We start from the raw sequence: 13,261 nt of genomic DNA on the forward strand, positions 1-13,261 counted from the left end.
AGCCCCGCCTCACTTTCCTTGAGTGCTTTTAGCTTTGACAGAATGTGACAATGAACTGCAGCAACACCTCTTGCTGGTCTGGGTAGGCTCAGTAGACTAGCATGGGTAGGCAAACTAAGGCCCGGGGGCCGAATCCGGCCCAATCGCCTTCAAACGGTCCAGGAATCAGTTTTTTTACACGAGTAGAATGTGCTCTTTTATTCAAAATGCATCTCTGGGTTATTTGTGGGGCCTGCCTGGTGTTTTTATATGAGTAGATCGTGTGCTTTTTATTTAAAATGCATCTCTTGGGTTATTTGTGGGGCATAGGAATTAATCCCCCCCCCCAAAAAAAAATATAGTCCGGCCCCCCTACAAGGCCTGAGGGACAGTGGACCAGCTCCCTGCTGAAAAAGTTTGCTGACCCCTGCGGTACAGAATAGAGTTATCCTGCTGGTCAGATAACCTTTTAATTTTTGGCCCCACTCACCACTGTCAGCAATTCCCTAAAAGGTAGCTCTAAGGTTGAAAAAGTTTCTCCACCTGTTATTTTTTTGCACCTGCCTTAAGGTTTCCAGCAGGTTGGGGTGGACCTATCCTAAGTTTAGTTGTGGTGCCGATAATGCCAAGCTTGCAGGTTTGATCATCTTATGGGACAACTGCAGTGTCCCAACTCTACAATTCTGTTTACTTACTTATGCTACAAAGTCGCTTCAATGCTTATCTTGTGAGCAGTGTACGTACGTGACCCTTAGGTAAAGACCACAGTGGCAAGCATTTTGCCTTGGCGTCCAATTTGTCTGTGTAGACAATGCTCAGCTAGGTGGATCCATGGTTTGCTGCAGTGTAACTGGCAAAAGTAGACTGTCTTGAGATGGGAACACAGGATGGGGGTTTTTTAACAAAGACTCTGGCAAGGGGCTGCATTACAGGGTATAAAACCAGCCGCTACCTAGGATTAAAGGAACGGAGTTGAGAAGCCAGGGGTTGGGACTTCTCATAGCAACCAGCTCAACCGAGGTGAGGAGACATGGTAGAGAAATGAGAATGCAGAGACATGCACATTCCCTACAGCTGCTTCTCTGGACTGCTGCAACAACTCAAACACCAGTCCCAATTTGAGGTTACCAGGCACTAGGGCTGGGCGGTATCTTGATAAAACCTGCTTTGGATGGTATAAGTTCCTATCACGCTATTGGTTTCATAATTTTTGACCTGGCAATATACTGCAAATCATGGTGTCTGTGTGTGCTATGCAAAAATCAGAATGTGGGGAAACCCATGAAGCCAGCTAGTGACTACATAGCTCCATCCTTCTCAATCGGTGTGATACATTATCGCGATGTTTAGCTGGTGATGTTGAAAACCAGCTACCGCCCAGCCCTACTAGGCACCTGTAAAAAAGGAAACAGCCAAGTCCCTGCCTGCAGGACACAGGAAAGTAATCTTGAGGCGCTCACTCAGCACCCTAGAATCCCATCTCTCTCGAAGCAATACTGACAATAACACAAATGAGCCACAACCCATGGCAAGCCTCAGAATCGGCACCAAATTACGTTACTGAGAGGACGACCCCCAATAAGGCCAGGTGATGTTGTGGAATATGCAACTGTGTTGCTTGAAAGGACCCTGATTTGAGTGAAAAACTATTCCCTGAAGAAACTGAACCTTCACAGTAGGACCAATGTCATGTTCTCGTCAGCAAAGCTAGGGAACACCCACCGCTTTTCTCGATGTTGCTGATCTACAACTGCCATCTGCCTCCACCACAATAGCTAGGAATGAGAGGATCCGAGAACCCAACATGCCTCACTACTGCTCTCCAAGTCCAGGCTAAAAAACCCCTTCCTAGCCGAACATACCAACTGTTATTAAACATTAAAACTAGCAATAAAGTAAAATATAAACTTTTATTTAGAATTAAAAGCAAATACTTCAGTATCACAAACACACAATATTAAACTTCCAAGAAATATACTGCTAATTTGGAGTGAGCATTTATTTTTTTTCTTTGCACAATCACAACATGCGGACAAATCCAGGAGAGAGGAAAAAAACAGATGACAAAAAGGTGGAAATTTTCAACATCTTTTCCCCCACACCACCACCACCAGAGCAGCCTGTCACAAATAATTCGTACAAAGGAACAAGTCATCGTTCTTTCTTTCTTTCTTTTTTTCCGGCGCTTGTGCGCTACGCGTCATTTAAAGATGTTGACAAAATTTCTACAGATTCATCTTTGACAAAGAGAAAACAAGAGAGAGAAAAGCTCTAACAAGGCAAACACTGCAATCTAGTCTTCTTCGGAAGAGTCTCGTTCGAAGGTGTACGCCATGAAGCAAGCATCGGGTCTCTTGGGGACAAGGGCATGCCCGGGTCTCACAATCTCAAAGCCCAAGAAGCTGAAAGTACGGAGCAGCGAGGCTGCCGGGGAGAGAAGAGATGTAGGGTGAGTTCCCCAGACGAAATCAAACACCCCATTTGCCCCCCATCTCCCACCCATGCCACCGGGGAGGTGACACGGGTTCCTCGCACGCACACCCAGCCACCAACTCTTACCTCTGTCATCTCTATTCTTGTGGAAGCAAATGAAGACATGGTCCACTTGAAGCTGTTCTTCAGCAAACTCAAGAAGAACTGCAAAACTGGAGGTGGGGGGAAAGAACAGGAAGCAAGTGAAAACTCTGTTTTCCACTTCCCTGCTCAAGAAGTATTTTATGCAACTGTGGTTTTGATTTGGGCAGAGGAAAAGCAGCAGAAGCTCCTTAAGGAGCCAGCAGCTGCCATTTATAGCTTAATAATCTCCTGGGGCTGAACGGAAATTGCCCAGGATGGCCTCTGCCCCGCAATGCTACTGTCAAGAACTGGTTTTAGGAATTAAGATGCACATGTGGGAACTTAGAAGAACCTGGACTGCATTCCTTTCCCGTTAAACACAGGCCTCTCTTTTTTGAAGCCCCACACCACCTCTGTGGAAAAGCCGGAAACATGCACATACTTAATAGGTACAAAAGTAGAATAGCACAGTTTCCCCAGGACCCATTTAACGAGGAGAAATTCCTCCATTCTCCTGTAAAGGGAAGGGGGGGCACCTAGTATTTGAACAGCCTCAGCCTATCCCTGTTGCGCCACCAGCACCATCTGATCCCCAGTGGCCAATTAGATGCCTCTGGGAAGCCCATCAGCACAGTCTGAAAAACATAAAACTCTTGCCTGCAGCAGCACAGAGTCTGCAAACACAGAGGGTCCACTTAGCCATAGCAGCCAATTGTCAGCAGATAGACCACTCATCCGCTGTGAACCTGCCTAATCAGTGTGTAAAGCACACCGCACAACACAACACAACACAACACAACACAACACCAAGAGGTGTATCAAGGATAGACCCCGAGGGCAGTTCTGTAAAAGCCACAGATTCAAGAACGAGACTTGACCAGAGCTATAAATTTGCTGGCAGCCTCCCTCACCCCACTCCAACCATGACAACAACCGAGGCACACCTGAACTCCTTCCGCCCTTTACCTGTCCTTGCTCCCTTCAGGCAGAGCGCCATTGGGAATTTCGATGTACAAGTTGTTATTGTTCAACACAGCTTTCCAGCTGATGTGTTTGGCATCCGTAAGCCTGGACTGGACATTCAGGATTCTCGTCCTGTTATTGGATGTTATCTCTTCTGTTACATTCAGCCGATTATCCTAAAGGAAACAGAAAGGTGTTTGTTTTTTTTAATCTGCTTATGGCTGTGGGGAAAGCGTTAGGCTGAATCTACTGTGAGTCCCACTCAGAGTAAACCCGCTGAAGTTAAAGGACACATCTCAGCCTAATCTCTAAAACCCTTAAAATATTCAGAGATTAACCCCACGTGCAGAGTACAGGCATACTTACGGAATAAAATAAGTTAGCTGAAAGATTGTGATCCCTCTGACAATTCCCTCGCCCACCTGGGATCTTCAGGGGTGGGTGAGGGGCATCAGGAGCACCACCGAGGCCCCGGACCCAGGTTACTACAGCAACTGAAGGACACTCTGGAACTGAGAAAAAGAGAGGGGGAAAGTGGTCAGGGTTGCACACCTAGGGAGGACATCAGAATTTCTTATGGACAAGCTCCAAGTTTGAACAAGCCTCCCAAAAATTAACACCCCCCCCCCCACAAATTGCTTCCAACTCCGCAAGAATTACGCAAATGTCACACTTGTGTCTGTTGAATGCTCACACACAAAACAATCTGGATGCACTCCACTGATATTCAAGCCTGCTGTTTTGTTATCTGCTATTCTCTGGGGAGTTGCTTAAGTTTTCAGAGTTAACGGGAGTTAGCAGGCGGGGGCTGGGGAGAGGACTAAAAGGCTCCCATTCTAGTTGTTTAACTAGCACTCTATTGCCCCATCAGCCCACAAACATGTTCATTCCCTATTAGCCTCTTGCCGCACTCACATTCTACAGAACTGGAAGCCCTTTCCTTTCCCCTTTACTGGTTGCAATAAAATACATATAACTTCAATAATCCATAATATGTTTTGCTTCTTTCTACTGGGAATTTAATACTGGGAGCAGCAAGCCAGCAAGCTAAATTGGAGAACTGCCATTTAAAAACAGAAAAATAAAGGGGCATGCATCCACATGTTAAGAACGGAACTTGCAGCTGCAAAATACCAACCACTATTTCTGAATTTCTAAGCTGCCATTTAAATGTCCCGCACAGCTGAAGAAAGCTAGCCGCGCAACATTCACGTACAGTGCTATGTCAACAGCAAGCCAGCTGAATTGAATGGGCTCCGTCTCCTTTTTAACATCAACAGCGGGTGATGATAATCGCTGTCCCACTTAGCCCCTCCCTCTGCACCATCCTTTACCCTGCAGGCTCTCACTGGATGCGTCACCTCAGCAGATGAAGCAGATCAAGGTTCCCCTCGGGGAAATTCTCACAACCATCCTGCCAGCAGCCATTTGCAAAACAGTATAAACAAGGGGGGGGGGGAGAGGAAGCCCTGTCATCCACCATTTTGAACAGCCAAAAAAGAAACAACCGCCCCACTAATCCCTTAACGCGATATGCAGTGCTTTGCTCAAAGGATTGCACAACAATCCGATTTATTTTATTCCCCCTTCAGCCACACAAGCTGGGCTCAAGGTTGCTCAAATGTGGAGGGGGGGGGGATGACTGAGTCATCTGAGGCGCAGAAAAATGCTGCTCCGGGTTACAATGGTTTGTGACTTCTTTTAAGGTCTTCTGACAGGCAGTATCTACTCATTAAGGGCGCCTTTTCCATGTACATTTGCTATTGTAATTTCTGGTTTGATGCCATAGGCCCAACATCCAGTTACTAACTCCATCGTCTTACAATGCTCTGTGCTGTTTCAGTTTGGATGAGTGGGAGAATGGTTCCAGGCAGGAAACCACAGGGCTTGTTTTATTTATTTTTTATTAAATTTGGCAGTTGCTTTATCTTGTTCAGGGCAACCCAAAACGGCATACAACCAAACGGACAAAGAATAAACGCCACATAGGTACATTAAAATCAAATCTCCTTCCTTAGAGGTTTTTAAGCAGAGGTTGGATGCCCATCTGTCATGAGTGCTTTAGCTGAGATTCCTGCATTGCCGGGGGTTGGGCTAGATGACCCTTGGGGATCCCTTCCAACTCTGCAATACATTAAAAACACCCCACCCACTTCTAAAAGGCCACAGATAGTTAAAGGCCTGGTTACAGAGGACAGTTTTTACCTGGTGCCTAAAGATAAAGGATTGCGCCAAGAGAACTTCTCTGGGGAGAGCATTCCAGAAACGGGGAGTCACCACAGAAAAAAGGTCCATTCTAGTGTTCACGATCTACCACCCTTTATGTTTTCCATCATGAACTCAGCTCTCTCCTTAAGCAGCCATTACGCCCAGGGTTCAACACCCCTCTATCCTTGCAGTCCGCCAAGGAAGCGGCCCTGTTACGCAGGAAGCCCAAGCTGCTTATCTAAAGACAACTGTTTCTATTCAGTGTAACCAAGACTGCAATCCACTGGTGGGGGACCAATCGCCAGTTCCCCATGGATCACCTAACTAAGGCAGGCTCCTGCGGGCCTGGATCTGAGCAAGCATGGATGTCTTGGGTGCTCTTGAATAGGAGAATCACTTGAAACATAGGTTGGCTGTGCCTCACCTGTCTGCGGACCCAAATTATGCACTCTTGCTTTGTAAATTCAACACCCACTGTTGAACCGAGAGGATTCAAAGCAAGAAGGGAGACTATTCAGGACTGGATTCAACCCAGTTCCAGCATCAACTACCTGCAAAAGCATTTGCCTTTAACTCAAACCCCCCTGCATTGTGTTCCGAGGTCATTTCAACAGCACCACAGGGAACACAGGGCTGGTACTGATTTTCTCACAACGCCTAGGTACCCCACTCATATTGAGTGTGCCACCAGGGCTGTTCTGAGAAATAGTGGTCTGATTCAGGCCCCACCCCCGAAGGATAGTCGACAGGAGGGAATTCGTTCCCGTACTGCAGTGGGGCGGACTAAATGACCCAAGGCGTCCCTTCTATGACGACCCTGCTCTATCCAAACCTTGCTGATCAACACCTAGAGCACATCAAGGGACAAACTCAATCTCTGGGAGAAGAGCTGACCCAGGCTGCTCACCCCACCAACATCCCAAGCTGGGGATGATCCGAGTTTACACTACCAAGTGCTACTGCATACTTAACCCAGCCTGTCCAATGATTAAGGACGAGGAAGACACCATGCTGGGGGCAGGTTAGTCTAAACAGTGTCAGGAAGAACTTGAAGGCAACCATTGCCACAGCATTCAGTTACAGTGGTACCTCCGGTTGCGGGCAAGATCCATTCTGGAGCTCTAGTTGGATCCAGAGGTTTTCGCAACCAGAGACGCCTGTTCTGTGCATGCGCATGGCACGGCAGAGCACTTCTGCGCATGCGGTGAAACCCAGAAAAATACTTCCAGGTTTGCCATATGTGTATCCTGAAGGATACGTAACCAGAGGTACTACTGTATATGCCTTGTACACTATGCTTCAGAGATCAAAATCCCTGAGAGGGAAAGGAATATGGCCTGCACCTCTTACCGTATTTTTCCCTCTATAACACGCAGATTTTTTCTCCTAAAAAGGAAGGGGAAATGTCTGTGCGTGTTATAGAGTGAATGTGTGGTCCCTGGAGCCGAAAAATCAGGCAAAAATCAAATCACGGAGAAGGGAAAACTGAAAAGAGGAAGTGGCTGCTTTCCTGCATTCTGCCTCAGGGTCTTACTGCTCACCCTCCTCTGTTTCGTTGCTGTGTTTGCTGAAACGGAACAAAGAGCAGGGAAAGCCCCTCCCCTCCAGGCAAGCAGAGGGGAATTCCTCTCTGTGCTCGGGTGCTGCTGGGGGAGAGGGAGAGAGAGGGGGGAAGTGAGGGGGGGAGGGGGAGGGAGAGAGAGAGAGGGGGGGAGGGAGGGAGAGGGAGAGGGAGAGGGAGAGAGAGAGAGAGAGAGAGAGAGAGAGAGAGAGAGAGATGGCTGGCTTGGGTGGGGGGAAACTTTTGCCTTTCTTTCCTCCCTCCCGTTAAATCCCTCTCCTGCATTCTTAGCCAGCTGCTTCTCTGCACACCCCTCTCATGTCCCTTATTTGTTTTTCCTTCGCTCCCCACTTAAAATGTGGTTACAAAGCATAGATCCACATGGATCCTCAGGATCTTTGCATGGCTACAGCCTGCACCAAAAAAATCACGCACCCACTGTTGCCTGGGGCTGCAATGGTGCAAAAATGTGGTTACAAAGCATGGATCCAAAGGGATTCTCAGGATCTTTGCACTGGGTCACCCCAAATTCACCATCAGATCACATAGCATGTCCATGGCTACAGCCTGCACCAAAAAAATCACGCACCCACTGTTGCCTGGGGCTGCAATGGTGCAAAAACGTGGTTACAAAGCATGGATCCACAGGAATTCTCAGGATTTTTGCATTGGGTCACCCCAAATTCACCATCAGATCACATGTCTGTGGCCACAGCATGAAGCCCAAAAATGATACATCCACTGTTTCATTCAGAATGTTTTTTCCCTTGTTTTCCTCCTCTAAAAATGATGTGCATGTTATGGTCAGGTGCGTGTTATAGAGCGAAAAATACGGTAATTATGTGGGGAACAGGCCACAGTGTAAAGTATTACATGTAAGAAAAAGCCCGGACCTTGCTTACAGCGGGTCAGAGATCCAATTTCCCACCCCTGGCTTGGTCAAAACAAGATGTCTTTCTCAGAGAAACAGATTTATTTTCTTTTTTAAAAAAAACCATTCTTGGATCAGCTGCTACTTTTGCAATGAGTTTGAGAAAAGGGAGCTGAGGCATGGGTGACTACAGAGAAGCTTCTTTGCAATGGTTCTGGCAGGTGCTACAACCGTATTTTCTGAGCTCATGAAGAATGGCAAGGCAAGTGAGGAAGGGCTATTAGAGGGTTAAAGGGATGCAAGTGCCACCCAAGATGTCTCCAGCATTCTCTTGCACCCGACACTTCCACCCCCATTTCTCATTCTTGAAGGAACATCCCTTCCTAGGTAACGCCAATAAAGTGTGCACCTGCAGATTTTAGCAAACAAGGCGAGGGGTTTGGGGGAAGGGGAAGTGGGTCCTCTGCCTGTTCTGGGAAGGTGCAGTTGGGCCAGGGCCCCATGTCAGCTCCAATGGCACTAAGAAAGGAAGTTCAGGGCAAGCCACACCCAGAGGACAACAGCTAGGAAACTCCCCACTCTCCCAGAGGCAGACAGTTACATCTCAATAATGCTCAGTTTGAGGTGCTTCTTCTAACATGATCAAAAGTGGAGGAAAAGGCATTATTAAGCCCTACTGCTGGCAAGAGTGAATTAAGTGCTTGCCTTGTGAATTTGTCCCCACCTCAAATATTGTTTAAAGCCCCCACCCCTTTTCTAAAAGGTGGTCCCATTTCTGAATTCAGTGACATGGGAAATCTAGAGGTGGTTTTTACTAAACCTGGTGCCCTCCACAGGTTTTGAACTTCCATCTCCCATAAGCGCCAGCCAGGACTGCCACTGGTCATTGCAGCCCAAAAGATTTGGAGGGTACTAGGTTGGTGAAAGGACGCAGGTGGCGCTGTGGGTTAAAGCCTCAGCGCCTAGGACTTGCCGATCGAAAGGTCAGCGGTTCGAATCCCTGCGGCGGGGTGCGCTCCCGCTGCTCGGTCCCAGCGCCTGCCAACCTAGCAGTTCGAAAGCACCTCCGGGTGCAAGTAGATAAATAGGGACCGCTTACCAGCGGGAAGGTAAACGGCGTTTCCGTTTGCGGCTCTGGCTCGCCAGAGCAGCGGTGTCACGCTGGCCACGTGACCCGGAAGAGTCTCCAGACAGCGCTGGCCCCCGGCCTCTTAAGCGAGATGGGTGCGCAACCCCAGAGTCTGTCAAGACTGGCCCGTACGGGCAGGGGTACCTTTACCTTTACCTAAGGTTGGTGAAATCTGATTTAGATTATGTAGTAAAGACACTGTTTTCTTTTTACACACACTCTCTATGTATCGAATGGGGCTTCCCTCTACTTGGGAGCCTAGTGTTATACATATCCACTTGGAAGAATTGTTTAAATGTGGTTATTTTAACAATGCGCATCAGTGAGAAAATTTGCACTGCTGAAGATTTGCCTTTGCTGTATGAATACATAGGATATTCTACAAAAAAGAAAAATCAGATGGGTATATGTGTGAAAGCTCAAGTTGCTACAGCACAAGATTCTTTAATCTCAGGGTGGTGGGTTTGAGCCCCACATTAGGCAGAAGATTCCTGCACTGCAGGGGGTTGGATTGGATGACCCTCAGGGGTCCCTTCCAACTCTGCAATTCTGTGTGTTTCATTAATGTAGATTTCCCTAAATAAAGGTAAAACCGCTGCTTTCCCTGTGATTGACAAAGGGGTCGTAAATATCTCTCCACAAGGATTAGGCAGGTGCTCCACTTTTATGTATCCCTGCACATTAACTGTTTTTCACAAAAGGCTCCCAAGGTTTTGATAGGGAAGAATGGATGTTGGTGCCCATTTCTCCTTTATGATGACACTCATTTGCCTGAAACTTATACTGAGTAAGGTGTCCAAATATGTCTTGCGTCTCAAGGGAGGGATGAAGCCTTTCCCCTAATGATAAAAAGAGGATTTGTTTTTTGTCTGGATCAAGGGAAGGTCTCTCATGTAACCAATGACCTCGTCTGCAACAAATGAGAGCAGAACCTCATTCTTTCCTAGGGAGCAGATGCTTCTGCCTCACTCTGGGGCAGGCAGAGTGGAGAGGGAAGACCCCATATCCTTCCCCACAATGATCAGATATGGGTTTTGCTTCATCTGTCCCTTCATACTATTTAGGAAGAGACTTCTTCTCTGGGGGGTGAGTACCAAATGAAGGACGAGAGGGAAGAGTTTCTCACTATAGAATATAAAAGTGCACCTTATTTTCCCTCATCCTCACCCCCAGCACATACATACTGTATTTTTCGCCCCATAGGACGCACTTTTTCCCCTCCGAAAATGAAGGGGAAATGTGTGTGTGTCCTATGGGGCGAATGCAGGCTTTCGCTGAAGCCTGGAGAGCGAGAGGCATCGGTGCGCACCGACCCATCTCGCTCTCCAGGCTTCAGGAAGCTATCCACAAGCCTTGCAAGCCCGGTGGGAGTTCCCGCGGGCTCACAAGGCTTGCGGGCAGCAGCCTGCAGCCCCGGCGAGTGTCCGCAAGCCTTGTGTGCCCGGTGGGAGGTCCCGCCGAGCGCGCGAGGCTTGGGGCGGCAGCCTGTCGCCCGAAGCACGGAGAGCCCTCCGGAGGGCTCCCCGTGCTTCGGGCGAGTGTCCGCAAGCCTTGCGCGCCTGGTGGGAGGTCCCGCCGGGCGCGCGGGGCTTGGGGCGACAGCCTGCAGCCCGAAGCATGCGGAGCCCTCCAGAGGGTGCCCTGTGCTTCGGGCAGGTGTGCGCAAGGCTTGGGGCGGCAGCCGCGGCTGGGGGGGGGGGAAATAATTTTTTTTAATTCATTCCCCCCCCAAAAAAAACCGAGGTGCGTCCTATAGGACGAAAAATACGGTATTTAAAATAGTACCTCCTCCTTTGTGGAGTGTTCAGTGCCTGGTGGCCAATTGTCATTTTACACAAAGGCACGTGTTTGATAAAATTTTATTTTGTCCCGCGTGATCAAATAAAGTCTCATTCCCTGCAAACATACAGGTAGGAACTTTTCTCTAAGTGTTGGCTGCCAAGTAGGTGTACGGGCAGCAGAAAGTGGAAGGACAAACTTGAACTTCCCAAAAGAACAAGGATGAGGCTCACACTCTTCCCCTTCCCCCTTTAAAATTGGCCCCTTTCTTCCTAAACGTTGGTGCTATAAGTGTGTGTTGGGTTGTGTGTGAAAGAGCAACATTTTGTTTTGTTTCTTAATTAACAGAAGTGGGCCTCACTCTGCCCTTCGTCCCTATGGATACAGAATTTAGAGTTCTGTAATGAACAAAGGTGACACTCAATTCTCCTCTCTCCCCACACTCAGTATCTGAGTAGTGGTTGTCAATGAGGTATAGTTGGCAGTGTAAGGCAGTGTTTCCCAACCTTGGGCCTCCAGCTGTTTTTGAACTACAATTCCCATCATCCCTGACCACTGGTCTTGCTAGCTAGGGATGATGGGAGTTGTAGTCCAAAAACAGCTGGAGGCCCAAGGTTGGGAAACACTGGTGTAAGGCACCGAAAAGACACTTCACCACCATGCACAATTATTTTTTTTTCCAAGAACCCCGGACTTATACCTAGCACTTTTCTCCCTCCACCCTAACTCTGAACATAATTTAGCTATGAGGCACATAGGCAAACCGCAAGGCCCTACTGAATAGAGAACTTTGAGAGGTGTTAGGGAAAAGATCACCCACACGCTCTATCTGTATGCACAGAACCTAACCAGGCAGAAGCTGAAACCTAAATATGTCCCTAAACAAACACAAATGCTGCCTTACAGCTAAATTATGTTCAGGGCATTTTATATATCTTTAGCTTGCTCCTAGTTTTTAAAACTCTTGCTCCCTTACTAAATCACATCGCTTTTAAAAACATCTCTTGTTCTCTATTCAAAATGGCTTGGTCATCTCTAATTCCCCTCCCATTTAAAAAAAATCTCTAGCCCTCTCTGCGTTTTAAACCTTTAGTATCATCCCCTCGTTAAACAAATTTTTCTCTGTAGTTCCCCTCCCCTCCATCCCTACGCCAGATAAAGCCCCCCCCCAAAAAAATATTTCTTTAAAAATGCTGGGGAGGGGGCGCGAAGAAAAAAGGAGGGGAAAACACGGGTTTTCCTTCCTTTTTGAAATACTTTTACATTTACAGCCCCTCCCTTGTTCAAAAATACTTGAATATCTTCCCCCCTTTCTTATTTTTTTTTAAAGCTCTAGAGCCCCCTCCCTTTTTCAAAGTATAGTTTCATCTCTAGTTCCCCTACATGTCCTACTTAATAATAATAATAATAATTTATTATTTATACCCCGCCCATCTGGCTGGGCCTCCCCAGCCACTCTGGGCGGCTTCCAAAAGAATATTAAAATACTGTGATACATCAAACATTAAAAGCTTCCCTGAACAGGGCTGCCTTCAGATGTCTTCTAAAAGTCTGGTAGTTGTTGTTCTCTTTGACATCTGGTGGGAGGGCGTTCTCTATCCTCTCCCTAGACACACAAACGTGTACATTCACACATACGTATGAGGTGCTAGTGGGGGACAAGAGGGACAGGGAGAAAAAGGGAGGGGCGTGGCCAAAGCAAGCCCCGCCCTTCTCGGGCCCTTCGTGCCGAGGGGCGTGGCTTATAGGGCGTGGCCTGCGCGACTAGGCCGCGGCCCGTCAGGCGAAGCGAGGCGCCTGCTGGGTGGGAGGGGGGGGTTGGGGTTCCCCTCCCGGTTCCTTTCCCTTTTCCTCCGCCTCCTCACCTCCTCAAAGCGGCGCTGGCGGGCAGGGCGGGCATGTCGGCGGGGACGTGGGTCTTTTTATTTCCTTCCTTCTCGCGGGCGAAGCAGTGACTGTTGAGGATCCGCTGCAGGGAGGATTTCACCATCCGGGCCGCCCCCTGGTCGCCGAACCCCCGGTCGGGTCTTTCCCCCCGCCGCCTCCTCCTCCTCCTCCTCCTCCTTCTCGGCTCCCCCTCGCGGCAGCTGCTTCCCTTCCTTCTTCTCCCTTCGGCTGCACAAAATGGCGGACCGGAACGTTTCGACAGCCGCCTTTATGTAGTGGTGGGCGGAGCCCGGGAGCCTTACGGCCACGCCCACCTCGCGCGTTTTAC

The 13,261-nt window shown here is 48.4% G+C and overlaps 1 protein-coding gene across 1 annotated transcript; it reads right to left on the reverse strand.

Moving 5' to 3' along the window:
• Positions 1 to 1,870: 1,870 nt before the first annotated feature.
• Positions 1,871 to 13,169, reverse strand: OAZ1 (ornithine decarboxylase antizyme 1). The gene is given in 6 exon segments (XM_079960985.1): positions 1,871 to 2,403; positions 2,539 to 2,624; positions 3,502 to 3,674; positions 3,865 to 3,951; positions 3,953 to 4,010; positions 12,912 to 13,169. Coding segments are annotated over 6 exon segments (660 nt in total). The 5' UTR covers positions 13,037 to 13,169; the 3' UTR covers positions 1,871 to 2,272.
• Positions 13,170 to 13,261: the final 92 nt, after the last annotated feature.

This window comes from Podarcis cretensis (assembly GCF_951804945.1).
Source record: "Podarcis cretensis genome assembly, chromosome: 18".
Classification (NCBI taxonomy): domain Eukaryota; kingdom Metazoa; phylum Chordata; class Lepidosauria; order Squamata; family Lacertidae; genus Podarcis; species Podarcis cretensis.